The following is a 19,194-nucleotide window of genomic DNA, read 5'->3' on the forward strand; positions in this document are numbered from 1 at the left end:
CTGTGAGACAGTCGCGTCTTTTAACAGTCAGGACAGTCGGATGAGGAATAAGCCAAGTTTTGTGCTAATACTATTCAGCTTGATCGTACCAAAGGTACATCACCAGACCCGAGCCCTTTCTCTTCGTCTTTTTAAGAAACACCCATATGCTACAATCGAGACGCCCCGCCCAGCTATCCAACAAGCCAAACCCCTCACGCAGCAGCCCCAAGCGTCATAAGCGCACCCTCCGCCGTCAGCGCCACAAGCGAATAGCCATTCGGACCCCACTGGACCGCCCTCGCCGGAATCGCCTTCCTAACCAGCTCCGACCAGCTCTTCGACGCCTTGGAATACTGCTCCACGGCAACGCAGCCAGGCCCCGCGACCGCCAGGAACTGTCCCGTGTAGTCCCAGTCCATGCCCTCAATGGCACTTCCCACATCCAGCACCTTGATGACCTCCTGCTTCCGGAGATCCCAGATGCTGACACTGGTTTCGCCCTGTACGGCTGCGGCAAGCCAGGTGCCGTTCTCGGAGAAGGAGATGGCATGGAGAGGGCCGCCCGCGTCGAACTCGGCGACAGTCTCTGAGTTCTCGGTCTGGAAAAGCTGGATCTTGCCGCTTTTGAGGCCGGCGGCGAAGAGGTGGCCGTCGGGATGAAATTTTCCGCAGGTTATCTCTGGGATGGGGTTAGCGTGCTGAGAAGCTGCTTAGATGCGGCTGGTCACTTACCTGAGCTTGTAAAGACCTGTGTGAGGAGCGTCATGCTCGACAAGTCGTATAGTATGAAGCTCTTGTCTACGCCCGTTGACGCAAGGATGTCTCCGCTGGGATGCAAAGCCAATGAGGTTGCTGCGCCCGCATGTGAACCAAGATGCGCAGCCCTTGTTCCATCCTGCTCGAAGACGTCGACGTCTCCTGTAGATGTTGCCAGCACTGGTTGAGAGCCGAACCACAGGGCGGCAGTAACACTGCCGCTGACTCCTGAAAGCCGCGACGCTTCTGCTTGCATTGAAATGGAGTACACCGCAGCGGAACCGGGCGCACCGCCTGAGAGCACTAGATCGCGGGTTTCGTCCAGTGCCATCGTCCGACTTTGAGGGTACAATGGATCCGTCGTCTGCACGGAGTCGAAGGATTGAATTGTTTCGGCGCTCGCCCAGCCTTCAGGTACTGGTCGTTTCCGCCGCGTGCTTGATAGCCTGTACCAGTGTCAGCGTCCCGCATCGAATCGCATCTTGGGGCCAGGGTGTCATACTTCTGCTGTGTTGCCTGCACTCTTGCTACCAGCGCCTCCGGCAGCCCCTGGTTGTCCACCTGCATCGCATCACCATTCGCCGCAGCCGGGCCTCCCGCACTAATCGTGATCTTCGACAGCGCATCCCTCGCCTCGTCCCTCTCCCTCTGCAGCCTCGCAATCACCCGCGTCGCCGCGTCATTCTGGTACAGTGCGGTGCTCAGCTCCTGCCGCGTCTGCGCAAGCTGCTGCTTGAGCTGGAACGTCTCTAGAGCAACGGCATCCCACTCGTTCTGAAAGGTAGAGAGTAGGGCTGGGATCGAGGTGAGGGTCGGCGGGCGTGGACGGACGATGCGCGCGGTCTTGAGCTCGACTAGGTCGTCGGTAGAGAGTTCTTCGCCGTTTACGGGGTCGCTACCGTGCTCGGCAATGTAGGCTTCGATCAGGCGCTTTTCAAAGACGTTGCCTGGTTACGTGTAAGCGATAGGCGCGTAGAAGGGACTTGGAGTGAGCGCGTACCGCTTTTGCGCGAAGCAACGGGGACTTGGGGCGCTTCTCCGGAGACTGATGATGGTTAGCTCTGCTAACGGACCCGTGTTACGCTATTATACTCACTTGCGCAAAGCATTGTGTCTATGTAAGGAGCCGAGAGTATCGTTGAATGCTTGTCCAAACAATCTTTCTACAATAATCTTGAACTGAGGCTGTCAGGCGGCAGATTCTCGGCCGCTTGATGACAGGGCCGTGACACACGTGATAAGGCGTCGCAAATTCCAACACCAAAATCGTGTTGCAAGCTGAGGGTTGACAGAGTGGAACAAGTAGGCAGATCTGATATCCTAAGAATCATTTTGTACCTTTTCATGTACAAGTATTCCAACAGACAATATACTGAGAACCAGTAAAGCGTGCGCTTCTCAAACCATCATCCAAGTCTTCACACGTCTCTACTTTAGGACCATGTTCTCTTGTCTTATATCCAGGCTGGAACCTATCCCCTCCCCATCGCTCTATCGACGCTCTCAGTCAAGACCAAGTCTCCTGTCCCCAGCCTACGGCCCCATAACCCTCCCGCCAGCTTTCCCTAACCGTCTCCCAACCCACCCCACCAACTTCTTGCACACCTCCTTCCCCTTCCCAACAAGCCCTCCTCTCCTGGGCTCCGGCATCATGGGCGAGTCCACTCGCACACTACTATCCGTCATCCTCCTATAGTTGTTTTTCATGCCACTAGTGACCTGGCTCGGTGCGGTTTTAGTGCAGGATGGTTCGGGGCGGCGATCGTCAACTAAGGACGGTGTTCTCCAGCTAAAAAGCGTACGCGTGAGGATTTTCGGCTTCCTATCTTCGAAGGGAGCGGAGCGGAGGGTTAGGAAAATTACATCTTAGCGCTTGGGGCGAACCACCGTTCAAGTCTCTATTGAGCGTCGCGTCTAAGAGTGCGGAGACAAAGCCGGTGTGGTGTTGTTTCCCCGATGCGTCGTGCGGCGTCTTTGTTAGGGTTGTGTTGGCTTCTGAGCTGGTGCTCCAGGGCATGGCTTTGTTCTATGGACATGTCGTTAGCAGCATAAGAAAAACTCACTCAAAGGCCCAATAAGTGTAAGAGATACGGTTTCCTAGCTGCCAATGCTCATGGGTGTACGAGCAACAGCCATGTTGGCCCCCGCTGAGCCCTGAGCAACAGTGCCCTGAATGCCTATTCGTACAAATGCAGAATCAGTAGTACCGTGACTGCCATGTCATCCCTGCCGTAGAGGAATTCAACCCTGGCAGATGTACTCACACACGGTCTGCCCACCCAATCAACGCCACGCTATCTCACAAAGCCTTCCCAGCAAGTGTCCTCATCCTCCCAAACCTTTCTGCCTTGCGCCATCAGAGCCGCAGCCTGTAACCCATCCCTATCTCCTCTCCTGAATCTTGACCGTATGCGCAAGCTCCGGAAACGCATCCCTAAACGCGGGTCCCAAGCTCCAGTTTGTGATATCCCTCAGGTGGGTCTCAAAGGCCGGGTTGATGCGCCACTGCACCACTCCGCCGTTGCCATCTGCCGCCTCCGGCGGTGAGCCTAGACGCGCTGCTGTTGAGAATGGTGAGGTTGCTGAGAAGGAAGAGGTTGTGCCTGAGGTGTGCGTTGCGGTTGTTGCGGTGGCTGGGATCAGCACGTCGCGCGCTGCGTAGGGCCAGTTGAGCGAGAGGGTCGTCGTGTAGGGGATGAAGAAGGCGTCGAAGGGGATCGCGTCGTGGGCGTGGACCATGCGGTCGCGGAGGCGGGGCCTGGTTAGGTTAGCATTCTTTGCTCCAATGCCCCGTGATGGCAGAACTGGGGAAGGGGGTCGGCATGGTCGCTAGTAAGAGGTGAGATGCAAGCCTACCACGGGATATGATCCACCCACGCCGGATGGTGGGTAAACAGCTGGCTCGGCCTCGGCGTCATCCAGTCGGGCAGTCGGTCGTAGTTCTCAGGCGTGGGCTCAACCTGCCAGCGCATGATCAAGAACATAATGAAGACTATCGCAACCTGCTCCGGTAGCGAGTCGACATCTGGAAATGTTCGCAGGATGTCCGTCATGACCTTAGACAGCGGATGAGATGGTACGGTTCCGCTTGGATAGAGAAGGGCAGAGAAGTTAGGATAGCGAGGCCCCACGAGCGCTTTACTGGATGCGCCTTCGGCGGCTTGCGCGTGTTGTTGGGCGAGGAAGTCGATGAGGAGGTTATCGAGCGGGCAAGTGGCCTCTATCGTGAGGGGAAGTGTAGAGTGGGCGACGAGCGCGCTGCGGTCACTTGTCCTGGCGGGCCCGGGGGAGGGCACTGCTGCGTGCGGTGAGGTGCCGTTCAGCCCTCTGGATGGATGGTGCTGGTTGCTGTCGAGGAGGAAGGGCAGCCCCAATCGCTCATCAGCCTGCGAATAGCCCATATCTTGTGCCATGCTGTCGCGATGCTGATCCTGCTGGTCGAACGGCGGCGCGTATCCTCGAACATGGCTTGTGGGCGCGAGGCCCGGGAAAGACCAGTGCCGGTTCGTTGACGTTGCGCTGGCGGCCGAAGGCGACTCTGCCTGACTGTTGGTGGCTTCCATGTCAGCCATGGCCGCTACCGGGGGAGGATGCGGGTGCGGTGGTGGAGCGTGTAGATGCTGCTGCGCTCGGTCAAGATCTGGTGGCTGCAGCGCCATTGGGCTGCGCTCAGCAGCGGCAGCAAGATCTGTAGACATGTGAGCTGTGTTTCATCAACGCGATCAGCAACGCGTCAAGCAGATGAAGGGATCTATATCCGTTGTGCTCAGTGCAGCTCCAGCGGCGTCAAAGAGCTGACCGCGATTCTGTCAGGCGGCCATCCTCTCGATAGATCTTCACCAACATCGTAAAGAGACTCGTACCATTGAGGCCTTGAGCTCCAAGGGTCGGTTGGATGATGCTCATGATTGAGGCTAATCGTTGGCGAAGGTCGTCGTTCTCTGCTTGGACGGCTTCCTTCTGCCTGAGCACCGTCTGCAGCTCATTGTACGGCTGCTGCGACTCGAGCTCATGGATCCGATTGTTGAGACGCTCGATCTGGTTCTTGGTTCTCTCACGGATGGCGCGCTGGGCTTCGCGGTCATTAGCACGCTTCCTCGCCAGCTGCTCTGGGGTTAAGTTTGCGACTCCACGGGAGGAGAGGGAGCCGGACGTTCGACGTCGCTTAGTGGATCTCGCGTTCTCTTGACCGCCATCGTCGCTGGTGCGGTGGTTAACGTTGCTGTCGGCCATTGCGGGTTTAAGTAAATCTGGGGGTTTGAAGCTCACGGATGAATCGAAACACTGCGAATGCTGTGCGCGAGTCGTGCGAACTGAATCGTAATGGGGGAATGACGGGAAGGGTCGCGAAAAAGACAAGGGTTGCTGATGGTTGGTGTTGCGGGTTTGTGGGGCGCGGTGGGGAGGCTTCAGTCCGCAAGCGAAATTTGAGCTTTAGATTTGATCGTCCAAGCTTCCCGCAGCAGGGAAACCTGACTGCGGGGATCCTCCACCACCGCCGGATAACGCAACCCGGCCAGCTGCAGGGCTTTTGATAGAGGTACGGTAAGGGTAAGCAGGGGTGATAGTGCTTGATCTCCTCTTTCTTTGCACCTTCACTGTTCACCTCTATCTTGTCTATAATCTCAGATTCTCACTATCCTCCAGCAAAGCTACAAGTCCTCATCCCTCACATCAATCTCTTCAGTCCACCATGATTGAAAAAGCCCCCACGAACCCCAGCAAGCTCAGCCTCGCCTGGGTCTTCATCCGCGCCTGTATTGCTCCCTTCCAAGTCCCCCCAGTCCCACTCCTACTTACAACCCCCCAGTCGCCGCCCTCTTCAAGCGCATGGTCGTCTCGCCCTTCAAAGGCAAGAACGGCGCGCCCACCTACTTCAAAGATGTCATGTACGCCATGCTGCGCGCCCAGCTGGGCAACATGACAATCCCAGAGCAGAAATATCTATATCCCCCGACGACTGCGACATACTTGCAGGTCGCGAAGGAGAAGGGCTTTCAGCCTGACAGCGTGGTGTTGCCGGATGGCATCCAGGCGCATTGGCTGGGGCCGCGGAGCAAGGAGAAGGTGATTGTGTATTTCCACGGTCAGTCGGTGTCTGGAGCTGTGGTGCTGACGGGTTGAGCGCTGAGGCTAATGTTCGCGCGCGTGGCAGGCGGCGGCTACGTCCTCCCGGCTGTGAAGGCGCTGCTGGAGTATCTCTACGCCTTCCAGCAAGAGGCAAACAGCGACGGCCACTCCGTCTCCGTGCTCATGCTCGCCTATACCCTGGCGCCCGAGGGCCAGTTCCCGACGCAGCTGAAGCAGGCGGTGGAGCTGATGCGGTATCTGTTCGAAACCGAGAAGCGGAGTCCCTCGAATGTACGCCCTGCCATTCCCATCCCCATTCTCCTCCCTCTCTACCCTGCACCAACCAACACAAGCAACCCTTCACCCACCCGCAGTTCCAACCAACCTCACTAACACCCCCCAGCTCCTCCTCGCAGGCGACTCCGCAGGCGGCAACCTATGCCTCTCCCTCCTCTCACACATCCTGCACCCGCACCCCTCCGTCCCCGCCCTCTCCCTCCCCACCTCCTCCCCCTCCTCCTCTCCAGCCAAATTCCCAGCCCTCCTCCTCATCTCCCCCTGGGTCTCCTTCACCTACACCACCCCCTCCTTCACCACAAACGCCGAGCGCGACGCCTTCGGGCCCGCCTCCCTATCCCGCTGGTCCGCCGCCTTCGTGGGCAACAACATCAGAGACGAGTACGTCGAGCCCGTGCGCGCAAGCGCAGACTGGTGGGCCGGCGCCTCCGACGTCGTCGAGGACGTGCTGATCTGGGCGGGCGAGGCCGAGGTGCTCGTCGACGGCATCATGGCCTTCGCTGCGGAATTCAAGCAGGGGTTTGACGGCGGGGATGAGAAGAGGAGGGGCAAGTGTGAGATCGTGGTCACGAAGGATGCGGCGCATGAGGAGATGGTGCTGGAGGCGATTTTTGGATATAGGGAGAAAGGGGAGGCGGCGAGGGTTGTCGAGGGGTGGGTTAGGGCGAGGTTGTGAGATCTGGTGGGCTGGGAGGGGGGGTGCGCGAATAGGAGGGCGCTGTTTTGGTTTCTCGGTCATGCTTGCATGTCTACCTGGGAGCTGGAGATGAAGGACGGGGAGAGGAGGGGGGTTGGCTCGCTGGGCGTGAATACTGCGGATGGGAGTTCGCCGCGCGAGTGGCGGAGGGCCAGTGTCGAAGCAATTATGTAGCGGCATATCATTCATGGCAAGAAGCCAAAATAGCGCGTAGAACATCCTGTTTCTGATTATCGGAAATATGTTTCGCTGTGTGCGTTTCCGCTCATGCAATCTACATGAAAGCCCAACCACCTACTCAATATACAACCTCTCCAGCGACTTCCACATGACAACTCGCTTCAACATCTGTACATCTGCCTTCATCTCTCTCCCCTTAGATCCATTAATGATAGTCGTGTACTGCATCGTCAAAGGAGAGTCGTGACCCGCGATATCCGAGTCTCTCTTTTCCCCTCCCCCCCTCCGACCACAAACCAAACGCTCAAAAACATGTTCGACAGAAACAATGCATATGCTAGAAGCAAAAACCACCAACTCCCGCGAACCAGTAAAATCAGAAAACGCTCTATAGCAAAAAAGCAGCCGCGCCACCGCCCAGCACCGCCATGGCCGGCAGAGCAACCCGCCGCGGCACCGCAGCCGCCGACTGCGCCCTCGGCGTCCCCGAGCTCGTCGTCGTGACCTGGCCGCCCGCGGTCGCCGTCCTGCTACCCGGCGGTGTGACGACCGCGTAGCTTGTGAGGGTCAGCGGCTGGCCATTCAGACCCGTCACCGTCTGCAGAACGAGGCTGCTGATCTGGCCGCCGCCGGGGGTGTAGGTGGTTATAAACGTCGAGCCTCGCGCGTCTGTGGTCGTGACGACCTCGCCGATCGTGACGTCGGACATGATGACGGTGTTCCCGAGGGAATTGGTCGTCGTGATGTCGATGCCCTCCTCTGGGACGGTGGCGAAGGTCGGGACAGGGGAGGTTGTGATGACGATCGAGCCCTGCGCGTTGGTCGAGGAGAGCACGACTGCGGGCGCCGTGGTGGTTGTCACGACGGTAGAGCCGGCAGAGTCGGTGGTCGTGACGGGGATGACGACGCTGACGGAGGCGGAGACGAGCGCGGATGTCGTGCTCACGACTGTTGAGCCCGCGGCGTCGGTGGTGATGACTTCGATGGGCACGATGACGGGTGGGGTCGTGTTCTCGGGCTCGGAAGCGGAGGCAGTGGGGGCGGGCGCGAGGGCGGTCGTGGTGGATACAGTGACAGATCCAGCGGCGTCCGTGGTGGTGATCTCGACGGGGATGACGGCTGTGGTGGTTGTGACTACTGACCCGGCGCTGTCGGTGGTGGTGATCGCGGTAGTGATGCCGGGCACTGGAATAACAACCGTTGATGGAGGTGGAGGCACACTGTCATCAGGCGACGCAGTTGGTGATGCGACGTTGGACGTGGGAGGCGCGACAGTGCTCTGCACATCTGAGCTCACAGGTGGCGGCGGCGCTACAGTTGAATTCGAAGGTGTTTGCCGCTTCAGGAGTTCCAACCTCGCGGCCTCGATCAGCTTCGTCGCCAGCGGCGGGTTGTAGTCGCGCACTCGCTCCACAGCCGTGCGGTCTTTCTCGAAGACGCCGTCCTGGTATTTGGGGTGCAGGTGACTGTGTAGAGCGGCATGGAGAGACTCTGCCGGAAGGGCGTTGAGAAGCTCCTCGAACTCTGCGTTTGAAGTGACAGTTACGTCGATTTCTTGCGATGTTGATGGCTCTGCTTGTGCCAGTACTGAGGCTGCCAGTGGCAGGAGAAGGAGCAGACTCCGTATTGAGGGCATTGCGATATGTGTTGTTGAGGCCGACTTCAGTCTGTTGCCACTTCCCTCAGGAGACTGTAAAGTCGTGAACGAGTGTTAATCTGTGCCGCGAATTGTTAGTCTAACGATCCATTGAGAAGGCCATGCTCTTTCTGGGGCTCCACGGCGGAGGATAACCGGCTTACCTGCAGCGGTCAATGCGAACTGGTGGCTGGGTAACAAGAACGTAGCGTGTTCGCGCAATGGGCCCGAGTGGCTGGCTGACAGAATTGTTGAGATGTGGTTAATGTAGCGACAGGTCCTGGATTCCAAGCGTTTACTCTCTCTCAGCGTAGATGTACAGGAAAACGATGGTGTAGGAAGGCAGATATGCAAATTACGGAGTGTGAGGATAAAGCAAGAGAAGATGGAGACGGAGGCGAGGCTCGAAGATTTTCGGCGCAGCGGCTTGAGGCCAGCCAAGCGCAGGCGAGTTGCGCTTGTTCTCGCAGCGTCACGGAAGACAAGACAGGGGGTTTGCCCTGCAGCTCCAGGTTTGACAGCGAGCTTGGCCCGGGGGGGAAGTTGAAAGCACCGGGCCTTTTTCGCCTCTGGTGTTTTTGACTGTTTTACGCAAATCAGCGCCAGCCGAGCCGTCGATCTTCATTCTTACTGGGTCATCGACAGCTCAATTTTCCATCCTGGGAGCGATGTGACGGATGCAACGCCGAATTTCATGCCCAGCCTATCGACGGGTCCAGAGCGGCGAAGCTGTGATGGTCCGCGTGGAAAACGCCCACACGCAAGACAGACGCCTCGCTTCAGCAGGAGCTGGGCGCTGGCAAAGCACGCACATGACGTTTATGCTATCCAGCGCGCCCGCCTCCATCTTCACTCGTACAGCGCCGGGATTACCATCAGCAACTCTTCCAGTCTCAAGCTGCCCAAGTCAGGCCTCCAGTCAGTCGCTGTCTCTTACGAGTCAGAAGAGCAGAACGTCAGCTAGAGCGCCGACCTGAGCTGCAAACCACTTGCAAACTAGAGTCAGCGCGCAACTGCAGCGTCCTGCGTTTCAGGCGCGAGCCGTGCCCCAATGGAGTGCGAGACCCCCTTCTGCAAGTTGCCTCTGTGCCGGATCCGAGTCGCTCGTGCTGTGAAACTGCGTGCGTGGCGGGCAGATCAGAGGGTTAAAAATAGGGACGGGTGGAACGTGGAGCGGAGATCAGTCAGTCCCCGCGTTTCCAGATCACTCCGCTGCGGCTCTTATGTTTTTGCCACATGGAGCAGGTCTGGGACACGACAGCAGTGGGAGGACTTCAGATAGTTTGGAGTGCTGCTATGAACTGGACACGACGGTGCATCTCGGCCATGTGCAGGTGCAGAACGCAGGGAGTACGAGTTTAGATCGTGTTGCGTTGAGCCAGTTGCACAGAGATCGCCATGTATCCAGAAATATCGCTGCCTGTCTGCGGCCCCCTGAAAACTCACGTCGTGAGAACAACCTTTACATTAAACACAGCTTCCTATCCCGAAGGATGTAAAAAAGGGCGGATCCCAAGTGCTACTGTTAGACAAGTGAAGGCGAATCCAGTATCGCTATGTCCAGCACCTCCCCAAGTCTCCAAAACTGCGCCCATCGCTACCTGAACGTCTCTACCACTCCCTTACAAAAGAAATGGTCGCCCCAAAGTTGCTTTCCCCCAAACCTAAGCTCCCTGACTACCTGGTACAGTAGCAGCTGGCGTCGGCGTCGTAGGGTCGTCCGAAACTGCCTGCTCGCTTGCCCTCGGCACGTCCACCGACCTTCCACGCACCGGCAGCATCTCATTTGTGGACAAACTGCCCCTGGAGCCCGCCAGGTCGACCTTGCTGTCCTTCCCATTCGGCGGACTTTTAGCCCTCCTCTCCGCCTCGCGTTCCTTGCGCTCCGCAAGCTTGCCCCGGATCCACCCCATCGGGCCCCTTCTCTCCAGCTCCCTCTCGGGTGCCTCCTGAGCCGCTGCCGACGACGGCCCTTGCGGCTCGGCGGTGAAGTATGGGTTCGTTTCTACGAAGCTGCGGCGCTGCGGCTCCGCGCTGCTGCCCATGGAGCTCATGCTCTTCTGTGCGCCCGCGTTGGAGCCGAGGTTCGACGGGCCTGGGCTTACAACCGCCTGTGCCGTAACTGTCTTATCTGAGTCGCTGCGGTGGGAGTGTGAGATCCGCCACCGACGTTTCTTTTTCTGCTCCTCGGGCTGGTCAGCGTGTGAAGTTGGCTCGTCGCCCTGCTCGACTTCGGAATAGTCTGCCACGGTAGACCGAGAGCGTGTCGAGGCTGTGGGCGACATGCTAGGCTGCTTCACTTCCAGTGCGCTTGGCTTGCTAGGCATTGTCTCGAGGGTAGACGCTTGTGGTTGCTCCCTCAGGCTGTCGGTAGGTGCGTAGCTTAGCCCTGGAGGCAGTGGGGATGGAGGCCCATCGCGTCCGGCTAACGGTCCGCTCAAAGAGTGAGTCGAGCTGTGAGCACTTGCGGTCGAGCTGGGAACACGCTTCTTGAGCTTGTTCGGTTTTCGTGACTCTTTGTTTGCATCGGCTGGCAGTGCTTTGCTAAAGAGGATTGCGAATGGGCGATTGCTGCTACCGGGAGTCTCCATAGGCGTAGACATCGCATCATGGTAGACACTTGTCGTGTCGTCTTTGACAGGGGTGGGCGGAGCGAGGTGGGTAGTTTGCTGCGGCGTAATGTCATCTGCGGTAGCAGCGACCATGCCTGTCGAGGAGCTCGTACCTGGCGGAGGCGCCAGGGGAGTAGTGTCCTCGCTGGATGGAGGCGAGGCGACGTCAGGAAGCGTGATCTGGGTGGGTGCTTGCTCCACGGGTGGACTGGCTACGACGGACGCAGCGCGGGCTGTCTCTGCAGCTGTTCCGTTGGTCTCGGTCGGCAGCGGATGTTCAGCTGTTGGGACTGGATCAGGTATAGTCGGCGTAAGTCCGAAGGCAGGCTGCGGGATTACTCCTGAGGGTGGCGTGTGCGGATCTGAGGATTTGTCGCGGTTAAACCGAGACGATATCACAGCAGGAGACCGCTTGGAAGGAACAGTGTTGCTCCGGTGGACAGCCGATCCTGTAGTGGGGGTAGCCAGGGGGCTGTTGAACAACGGTGTGGCCGGACTCGGAGCAGCAACGGATGCGGATATCTTTGATTGCTTCGAGGAGACTGAGACGTTTCTCCTGACCCCTCCAAACCTGCGAAGGCTCTCGGCTCCTGCAGAGCTAGCAGTGGATCCTGATCTGTCGATGCCTGAAATGACCCTCGACGTGGTAGGTGACTTCCCCTGCGGCGTTGGCGGACCGCTCTGTACCTCTTGAACAGTCTTCTCGTCGGCAGCTGTGCCTTGCATACCAATGAGGAAATGATCTTGGTTCTCTATCAAGAATATCAAGACATCTTGGCTGAGTCGATACTCGCTTGGCTTCATATCGTGGGTCGGATGTGTGAGGATACCAGGTTGGAAAATGGCTGCAAGATTAGGCGTAGGCATCTTGTTGAGATCTGATTTAGAAGCGAAGACAGCGAGCAGATCCAGGATGTAGAGAAGTAGCTGGCGATTGAGCGGCGGCAATTCCGTGATCAGCTGCTGATAGCATCTTATGGCGCCTTCTACATCAAAGTCGCCCACCGGTGGGGCCTGACCTTCAATCTGGCCAACCGCTTGCGATTGGTGACCGCGCAGAGGATCGCGGAATTTTTCGTAAAATTCCAAAGGTATGATCGGCTCGGGTAGCTGGTTGAAGTATCGTCGAAGTATATTCGCGGCATCGTGGACCGTATAGCCGGTCCAGTCAAGACCCTTGCCATATCGGTCGGGGGAGTTGAAAGCGTTTCTCAGCTCCTTGATTCGCTTCTCGGATCCGCTCAAGCGAAATATGCCCTCTACATCGGTTGCTAGGAAAATTAGCCAATGGTGCGTAACGGCGGGATCTTCACAAACCTTTCTCTTTCAAAAAGACTCCGCACTTGGCAACAACAATGGGCACATAGCCGTATATGTAGCTCCGCCCATCGGCATCGTACAGCGATATTGCAACATTGGCGTAACGGATGCTAGTTTGGAGAGGAACCCCAAAGATTTCCGGTAGTGGTTGGATCTCGGCTGTGAAAACACGAGCTTTGAGTTAGTCTTGGTGTTCTACTGCATGGCAAACCTGGGCAAGACACAGATGCCATGGATATGAGCTTCTGGCGGTGAACTGGCTGACACGAAGGGGGGATGAGTCAAAAACGTGAGATATATACTTTTGTCTTCCTCTTTCTTTCCCGCCCCTCGCTTGGAGAAGGTCTTCCACCACGAGGTCAAATCCCTCTTGGAAGATGCATTCTCAGTTGTCGCCATCGGAACTGGCTGAGGCCCCCCGTTGTTCGCACGTTGCGCCGTCGGCCCTCCGTAAGCTCCGCTTGCCATGTCGTCCGACAAGCCAAAAGAGATGGCGCCCTTCGCAAACTGATAGGCTGATATAGAGGACCCAAAACGGATGCGTGACTGTCTTCCTGACCAGAGATACGAAGGTACGGCGTCGGTGAGAGTATTCCCAGTCGAGCGCGGGTCGCAGGAGCGTAGAGCTCTTCAGACGGTATTGTAGGCGACTACCGGTGTCAATGACGGATGCGCACGAAGTAACCCGATGGTAAGCCGTGTTTTCTCAGCCTTCCTCTGAAAGACGACGATGGCGTCGTTGTGCGCCTGGCGGCTGCTGTGGAAGACGCTGTGCGATGTGAGACTGCGGTATGCGAGGGTACGACCGGTCGGAGTCGCGACGAATGTTCCGCAGCGGCGCAGTTGGAGAGTATCTAAAAGTCTGGAGGATGGCTGCGTCGCGGGTGCACGCTGAGTGCATCCAGGGTCAGGTGCGTCGCTTTCGGGCAACGATCGGGGTCGGTGCCAGAACGAGGGACAGCCAGGCTTGATGCGACCGCAACTCCACGAGAGAGCAGTGGGCAAGGTGGCTTGAAGCGTGTCGGAGGCCGGGAATAATCAAGAGGCAGACGCGACAACGGCGTTGCGTGGACAGCGAGGAGTAAGAAGCACAGCGTCGCCGAAGGGCAGCCCCCGTTGCTGGATGTCGCAGCGTGGAGATAGATATTAATAACTTGGCTTTAGCGCGATGCTGTGGGAGAAGGCCCCGGTCGCGTATTGGGTGCCAGGTAGTTATCGCTCTCCAGCCCCCCGTCAAGCGGACAGTGTGATCGCAAATTTCTACAATAGGCTTACGTGGGCGTGCAGAATGCGCGAAAGGTGTAAGAAGGTCGAGAAAGAAAGCTCGAACAATGGGAGAGCAGATGCTTTGGGCAGAGACGTCCGCCGGCCGCCCACCACGGTCTTAAGGGTCTGTTCGCTTGTAAAGGAGAAGGTCGAAGCTTCACTAGCTTCCCTCTGAGGAAACTCGACATGTGCACCATCAACTATCGACCAGCCATCCCACACGCGACTTGAGACATTAAGAATCGCTTCGACATCTGATTTCGATACACACGTCCAGCTTCACCCAGGATTTCGAAGATGGAAGGGTAGGATTCGTTCATCAAACCCCTCAAGCACATGCTGATAGCGACTCAGTCTGAATGCCTCGGAGCAGCGCGAGCTGCAATCGCGTATGGAGAAGAAGCAGATGAAGGAGTTTATGACAGTAAGACGGCTCCATCCTTTGCAGCGAGCCCAAGCTCTGCGCGAGTGGAGATTGTCGCAGCATGAAGCTGATTGCGCCTGTACAGATGTACTCGAACCTCGTCCAAAAGTGCTTCGACGACTGCATCAACGACTTCACCACCAAGTCATTGGGATCAAGGGAAGAGGGCTGCGTCATGCGCTGTGTGGACAAGCAGATGAAGGCTTCGGAGCGGCTGGGCAATAGGTTTCAAGAGCAGAACGCTGCGATGGCGCAGTCCGGTACGATGCCAGGGAGATAGCAAGCATGTTGCATCAGTCTCTCGTCGCTGTAAGGCAAACAAAGGCGCTTCGCAGAGCGCGCTTGCATATTCGGAATGGGGTTGTACTGGCGTCCGGTTCGCACCAGTCATGTAGGCTTTTTTGGGCCGTGTAGCATAGCAAACCGTTTTTCCTGCCGCCTTTCGCATCTCGGGACGTACAGCTCAGATGTCTAGGGCAGTCCAGGGCACCGTTGGTCGTAGTCATAATCTGTCGCCAAACACTGTGGATCTAGGAACGCTTTCACTATCCTCTCAAGCCATGGTGGAGAAACCCACACACACTTGCAAAAAAGAAATAGTCCGGATTGAAACCGCACGAGAGGACTAAAAGCCGTAAGCTCCTCCCAAGGTTGCTTCAATGTGTGATTCCAAGAAGAACAGCACCAAGGCTACACAGGTAGAATCAAGCCTCCCACGCACTCAGCCCACGACAAAGCCTGCTGCTCCACAGGCCGCGCTTCGCCGATCCCTTAGTGGTGCGTTAGAGGTGCATAGACAAGCAGTTGCTTGCCCGAAAAGTGAAGGAACGAGGACGGATCAAGCCCGGTTGCGTCAGCAGTGACGCCCGAAGTGGAAAGTGTGGCGGTGCATGTGGCTCAGCTGCGCCGCCCTGTTTTTATCCTGCAGCGCTTGGCAGTATCAGCTCGTTCATAAAGTGTCTCAGCTCGCGCCAACCTTCTCCTTTACATCCACCAAGAACACAAACTCTCAACATTCTCCATCGCACCTTTGGTCAGCAACAACATCTTCGCTCAAACTCCCAAACTCTCAAACACCCAAACACTACAACAACATGGGTCTTATGTGGACAAAGCAGTGGGGTGGAAGGCACGGTGGTAAGTAGCTTCTACATCGCCTCTATGGATAGTCGAAGTCTAACTCGTCGCCAGGCGGTGGTGTCGTTGTTGACAGGCACGGTCCCCGGAGAGCGCCTTTCCGCTTGAGTCTTGGAAGGTTCAGCTGCTTCCGCTGAGCGCGCATGGCTACCTCCTTCGACCAGTAAGTCGATCGTCTTCAGTCTTCAACTTTGCGCCTCAGCTCACACTTCTTGCAACAAGTCGGTGGCGTCAACCTCACATCTGTACACCCCTTCGCTCAGCGTGACGATACCCTCCTCACACGCTTGCGCGTCCCACGACTGTACGATACGGCACCCTCTCGATGGCGAAGTGCTTCTCTGATGGCTGCACACCCTGTGGCTTAATACTGGGCGAATTCTTGTTTTGGTCTTTACTGAGTTTTCTTGATACCTCACAATCAGCATCCTGCGTTCGATCTACATAGTTTCCGAGAATCAAAAATCAGAATATCAAACTGTCTTCTGCAGTATCCGCTTGCATTCTCTCATACCTAGCGCTCAGGGCTGCAGGAGCATGATCCTTGGCGACATGTATGGCCGACTGAGTTAGCTCCCGCCGCATGACCAGATCAGGCGGACCCTGAGAGCTGCTACGTCATAGGCCCCACTGTCGATTATCTCAAACATTGATGCCGTTCACAGTGGTCTCTTGTGCAGAGAAGAGTATCCAGGCCAACACAAACCGTGCTGCACTCTTCGCTATTCCTGCCTCAATTCCAATCGCGTTGTGGATAGCAAACACCAGCCCACCATGACCCACAAACGCTCCATCCTGATCATCAACCCCAACTCCACCCAGTCCATGACCAAAGCCCTCGAGCCCTTAGTCAACGAACTAGGCTTCAAAGACGTTGGTCCACCCGCCATCGCAGCTGCGCCGGCTCTCCAAGCTTAAACAACCTCAGTAGACCGCCTACACCTTTTTTACCGCACCCTCCGGCCCCACAAGCATTAACAACGAAGACGACGCCGCCGAAAGCGCTGAGCATTGCCTCCCGCACCTCAGACCGCTCCTCGACCGCCATGATGGCTTCCTTGTGGCTTGCTACTCGCAGCACCCACTCGTGCCGCAGCTCAAGAACGAGCCTGTCGTGAAAGATGGGCGTAAACCGGTGACGGGCATCTTCGAGGCGAGCGTGGCGACCAGCCTCCAGCTTATCGCGCCGAAGACGGCATTCGGCATCGTTAGCACGGGCAAGGTATGGGAGGACATCCTGCCTGCCGCGGTGGTCGAACACTTGGGCACAGGTGAGAATGGTAGTAAGAGATTCGCGGGCGTGGAGACGACGGGGTTGAATGCGACGGAGTTGCACGACACGTCTCTGGAGGAGGTCAGGAAGCGCATGAAGGACGCGGTGAAGCGGCTGCTGGGGCAGGCAGAGGTTGGTGCGATCTGCTTAGGATGCGCGGGCATGGCGGGGATGAACGAGATGGTGAGGGAGGCATGTGTGGAGGAGCTGGGTAAGGATGAGGGTGGCAGGGTGGGGATAGTGGATGGGGTGCAAGCGGGTGTTGCGTGGTTGGAAGGAGCGATTCGGACTTCGTTTTGAGATGCTGTTAGGTATCAGTGTTCGCTGAGCTTGAGGCTCGTCGCAGCTATTAGTCGATTTATGTCTGTTGCAACACATGTGCTGATAGCGCATCCTTTAGTACTAGCAGTTGCAAAAGCAGAAAACTTTGCATTCTCGGGAATGTATGTTTGAATATGTGAAAAGGAGTGGATAGGGTATCAAGTGCACGTGACACTATGGCAGCCTTGCCCATTACTTCCTCTACCTAACATTAGATTGTCAAACAAAACAACATACTCATGAGAAGTTCTCCGCCGTCACGATCATATCAAGAAGCAACTGCTCGTTGGATGCCGGTTGAGTCACTGCCTTCACCGAAGAGCTAAAACAAAAGCAACTCAGTCATCATGGTCTACCTGCCGGACGAGCTTTTGCTTCAAATCCTCTCGTATCTCAATACTGAAGCGCCCTCAATCACAAACTTCGCTCAGGAGCCGTCCCTCAACTTAGCCGTTTCTAAAGAACACTCGCTCAAGTCCTTCTCACTTGTCTCGCGCAATTTCCGCCGTGTGGCCTTGCCTGTGTTATTCCAGTATGCCCGAGTTGAGTTAGGGGATCACGACATCGAGGTGAAAGCTTTCAAGAACGACTTCAGATTTCGCTATCAGCCCTCTGCAAGATTCCTCAAGCTCGTAACTCAGCAAGAGCTTTGCCGCCATGTCAGGAGCGTCGTCTTGTACACAGCTTGTACTGTCCAGACGGGCAGTTCGGAAGCTATCAAGTCCCCTACTGCTTGGAGCATCTGGGAGGGCTTGTTCGCTCGCATCAATCCGAGTCGGGTTGTTATTGCCGCACCTCCTTCGTACCTAGGCTGGTTGACCAAATACTCACCCAATGAGAGGGACGTCTGGGCTTTTGACATGCCCATTCATATGCTTGAGCTTCGAACCTCTGCAGAAGACGCCTGCAGGCGCGTTCCAGCAGATCCGGATTTCTGGGACATCTTACAAGTGAAGGAGTGGGCCCACCTGGGTTACAATGAGGGCTCGTCGCTGAAGGCGTATAGCACGTACGAGTATTACTGGAAGCATACTCCGAGCTGTCTAGTGTACATGCTCCGGGATCCGGAAGCACGGGCAAAGCTCCGCAGCGTCGCGTACTACGCTATATTCCCTTTGAGCACCCACGTCGAAGACATCGCTAGGGGTGTCCGTGGGCTGCCTCTTATCGAATCTCTGCACTTTCAACTTGTGCCTACTCCGCAAAGCCACCTCCTGGACGACTCTGAGCGTATCGGCAAAGCGGACCTCACGGACTGCTGGCAGGAAGTCGGAGAATCATACTCCGCGTTTGTTAACACCATCTTCGATATGAGCGAGTATCCAACCCTGTTGAGCCGAGTCATGATCTCTGATAATTTCTCTGCGGAACAAAGCGAGGAAATGGATGATCGCTTTGACTTAGTGGGAGAAAGTGGCTGGACCAAGATTGTAGAAGGCTTGTGGACCCGGGAGCTGGCGAGTGCAGATGCATCGTAGGAGACAGTCAGCCCTTCCTTGGGCTGTTGGTGATTGTAGGATGCTCATAATGCCCGGTTCTCCTTCCCTACATCTCATCTTCTTAGAGTCGCCTTGATCAACGCTAAAGGACCACCGGCAAATAACCGTTATTATTTCTGTCTCTCTATGTCTATAACGCCTGCTTGGCGCGAATGCGGCCACTCAGAGAAAAGCTATCGGCGTTCTTCGAGGATATTCTTTCTCTGGAGCGGCTCGCTTGGGCAATTTCTGCTACTGTCACCATCGTTGTTACAAGAGACCAAGGAAGACGGCCGATACCAGCTCAGATTGCACTGAGTGCCTTGCGCGCCATCTTAAAACAGTGCGGAGTGATCCGCAGTTATTAAACCACCAATATAGCTACATTCTCCAAGCACGGATCATCAACTCCCGCCGAGTCCATCTTCATCAAGATCCATCACAGAGTCAGAACGCCAAACCACCCCTCCGCCCTCTCTGTGACCCCTTCACCTGTTCACGGAGTCTCTGCAATGGTACATCCGACCTGCCGACACCTTCCCACCTCTCACTCGATTGTCTAAAGTTGACTTCATCCATACTGTTTCATAGCTAATTCGCAACATGTATCCAACTTGGCTAAGCTACCAACGAGATTTGCCGCAAACCGATAGAGTTGACTTCTCAGGAGCGCTTTCCGGCTTTCCCGGGGGCGGTAGTCACTTGAATACGCACCACACCATACGCCCTACCTAGGGTAAGGTAT

The 19,194-nt window shown here is 56.5% G+C and overlaps 8 protein-coding genes across 8 annotated transcripts; 4 read left to right on the forward strand and 4 right to left on the reverse strand.

The window, feature by feature from the left end:
• Positions 1–194: 194 nt before the first annotated feature.
• On the reverse strand, positions 195–1,847 carry W97_08972 (uncharacterized protein; the record flags this gene model as incomplete). Its single annotated transcript, XM_007786839.1, has 5 exons — positions 195–661; positions 715–1,184; positions 1,241–1,685; positions 1,739–1,783; positions 1,835–1,847. The coding sequence occupies 5 exons, from the start codon at positions 1,845–1,847 to the stop codon at positions 195–197; spliced, it is 1,440 nt and encodes a 479-aa protein (XP_007785029.1).
• A 1,273-nt stretch (positions 1,848–3,120) lies between these two features.
• On the reverse strand, positions 3,121–4,971 carry W97_08973 (uncharacterized protein; the record flags this gene model as incomplete). The annotated part of the gene is made up of 3 exons (XM_007786840.1): positions 3,121–3,496; positions 3,595–4,426; positions 4,602–4,971. 3 exons carry the CDS (start codon positions 4,969–4,971, stop codon positions 3,121–3,123), a joined length of 1,578 nt encoding a protein of 525 aa, XP_007785030.1.
• A 460-nt stretch (positions 4,972–5,431) lies between these two features.
• On the forward strand, positions 5,432–6,781 carry W97_08974 (uncharacterized protein; the record flags this gene model as incomplete). The annotated part of the gene is made up of 4 exons (XM_007786841.1): positions 5,432–5,495; positions 5,549–5,824; positions 5,894–6,099; positions 6,212–6,781. The coding sequence occupies 4 exons, from the start codon at positions 5,432–5,434 to the stop codon at positions 6,779–6,781; spliced, it is 1,116 nt and encodes a 371-aa protein (XP_007785031.1).
• A 589-nt stretch (positions 6,782–7,370) lies between these two features.
• On the reverse strand, positions 7,371–8,618 carry W97_08975 (uncharacterized protein; the record flags this gene model as incomplete). The annotated part of the gene is made up of 1 exon (XM_007786842.1): positions 7,371–8,618. The coding sequence occupies one exon, from the start codon at positions 8,616–8,618 to the stop codon at positions 7,371–7,373; it is 1,248 nt and encodes a 415-aa protein (XP_007785032.1).
• Positions 8,619–10,282: 1,664 nt separating this feature from the next.
• On the reverse strand, positions 10,283–12,783 carry W97_08976 (uncharacterized protein; the record flags this gene model as incomplete). Its single annotated transcript, XM_007786843.1, has 3 exons — positions 10,283–12,501; positions 12,548–12,709; positions 12,762–12,783. 3 exons carry the CDS (start codon positions 12,781–12,783, stop codon positions 10,283–10,285), a joined length of 2,403 nt encoding a protein of 800 aa, XP_007785033.1.
• A 1,330-nt stretch (positions 12,784–14,113) lies between these two features.
• Positions 14,114–14,520, forward strand: W97_08977 (mitochondrial import inner membrane translocase subunit tim9; the record flags this gene model as incomplete). The annotated part of the gene is made up of 3 exons (XM_007786844.1): positions 14,114–14,121; positions 14,171–14,240; positions 14,326–14,520. 3 exons carry the CDS (start codon positions 14,114–14,116, stop codon positions 14,518–14,520), a joined length of 273 nt encoding a protein of 90 aa, XP_007785034.1.
• Positions 14,521–16,151: 1,631 nt separating this feature from the next.
• On the forward strand, positions 16,152–16,950 carry W97_08978 (uncharacterized protein; the record flags this gene model as incomplete). Its single annotated transcript, XM_007786845.1, has 2 exons — positions 16,152–16,250; positions 16,309–16,950. 2 exons carry the CDS (start codon positions 16,152–16,154, stop codon positions 16,948–16,950), a joined length of 741 nt encoding a protein of 246 aa, XP_007785035.1.
• A 368-nt stretch (positions 16,951–17,318) lies between these two features.
• Positions 17,319–18,449, forward strand: W97_08979 (uncharacterized protein; the record flags this gene model as incomplete). Its single annotated transcript, XM_007786846.1, has 1 exon — positions 17,319–18,449. One exon carries the CDS (start codon positions 17,319–17,321, stop codon positions 18,447–18,449), a length of 1,131 nt encoding a protein of 376 aa, XP_007785036.1.
• Between the last annotated feature and the right edge of the window lie 745 nt (positions 18,450–19,194).

This window comes from Coniosporium apollinis, assembly GCF_000281105.1.
Source record: "Coniosporium apollinis CBS 100218 chromosome Unknown supercont1.72, whole genome shotgun sequence".
Taxonomy (NCBI): domain Eukaryota; kingdom Fungi; phylum Ascomycota; class Dothideomycetes; genus Coniosporium; species Coniosporium apollinis.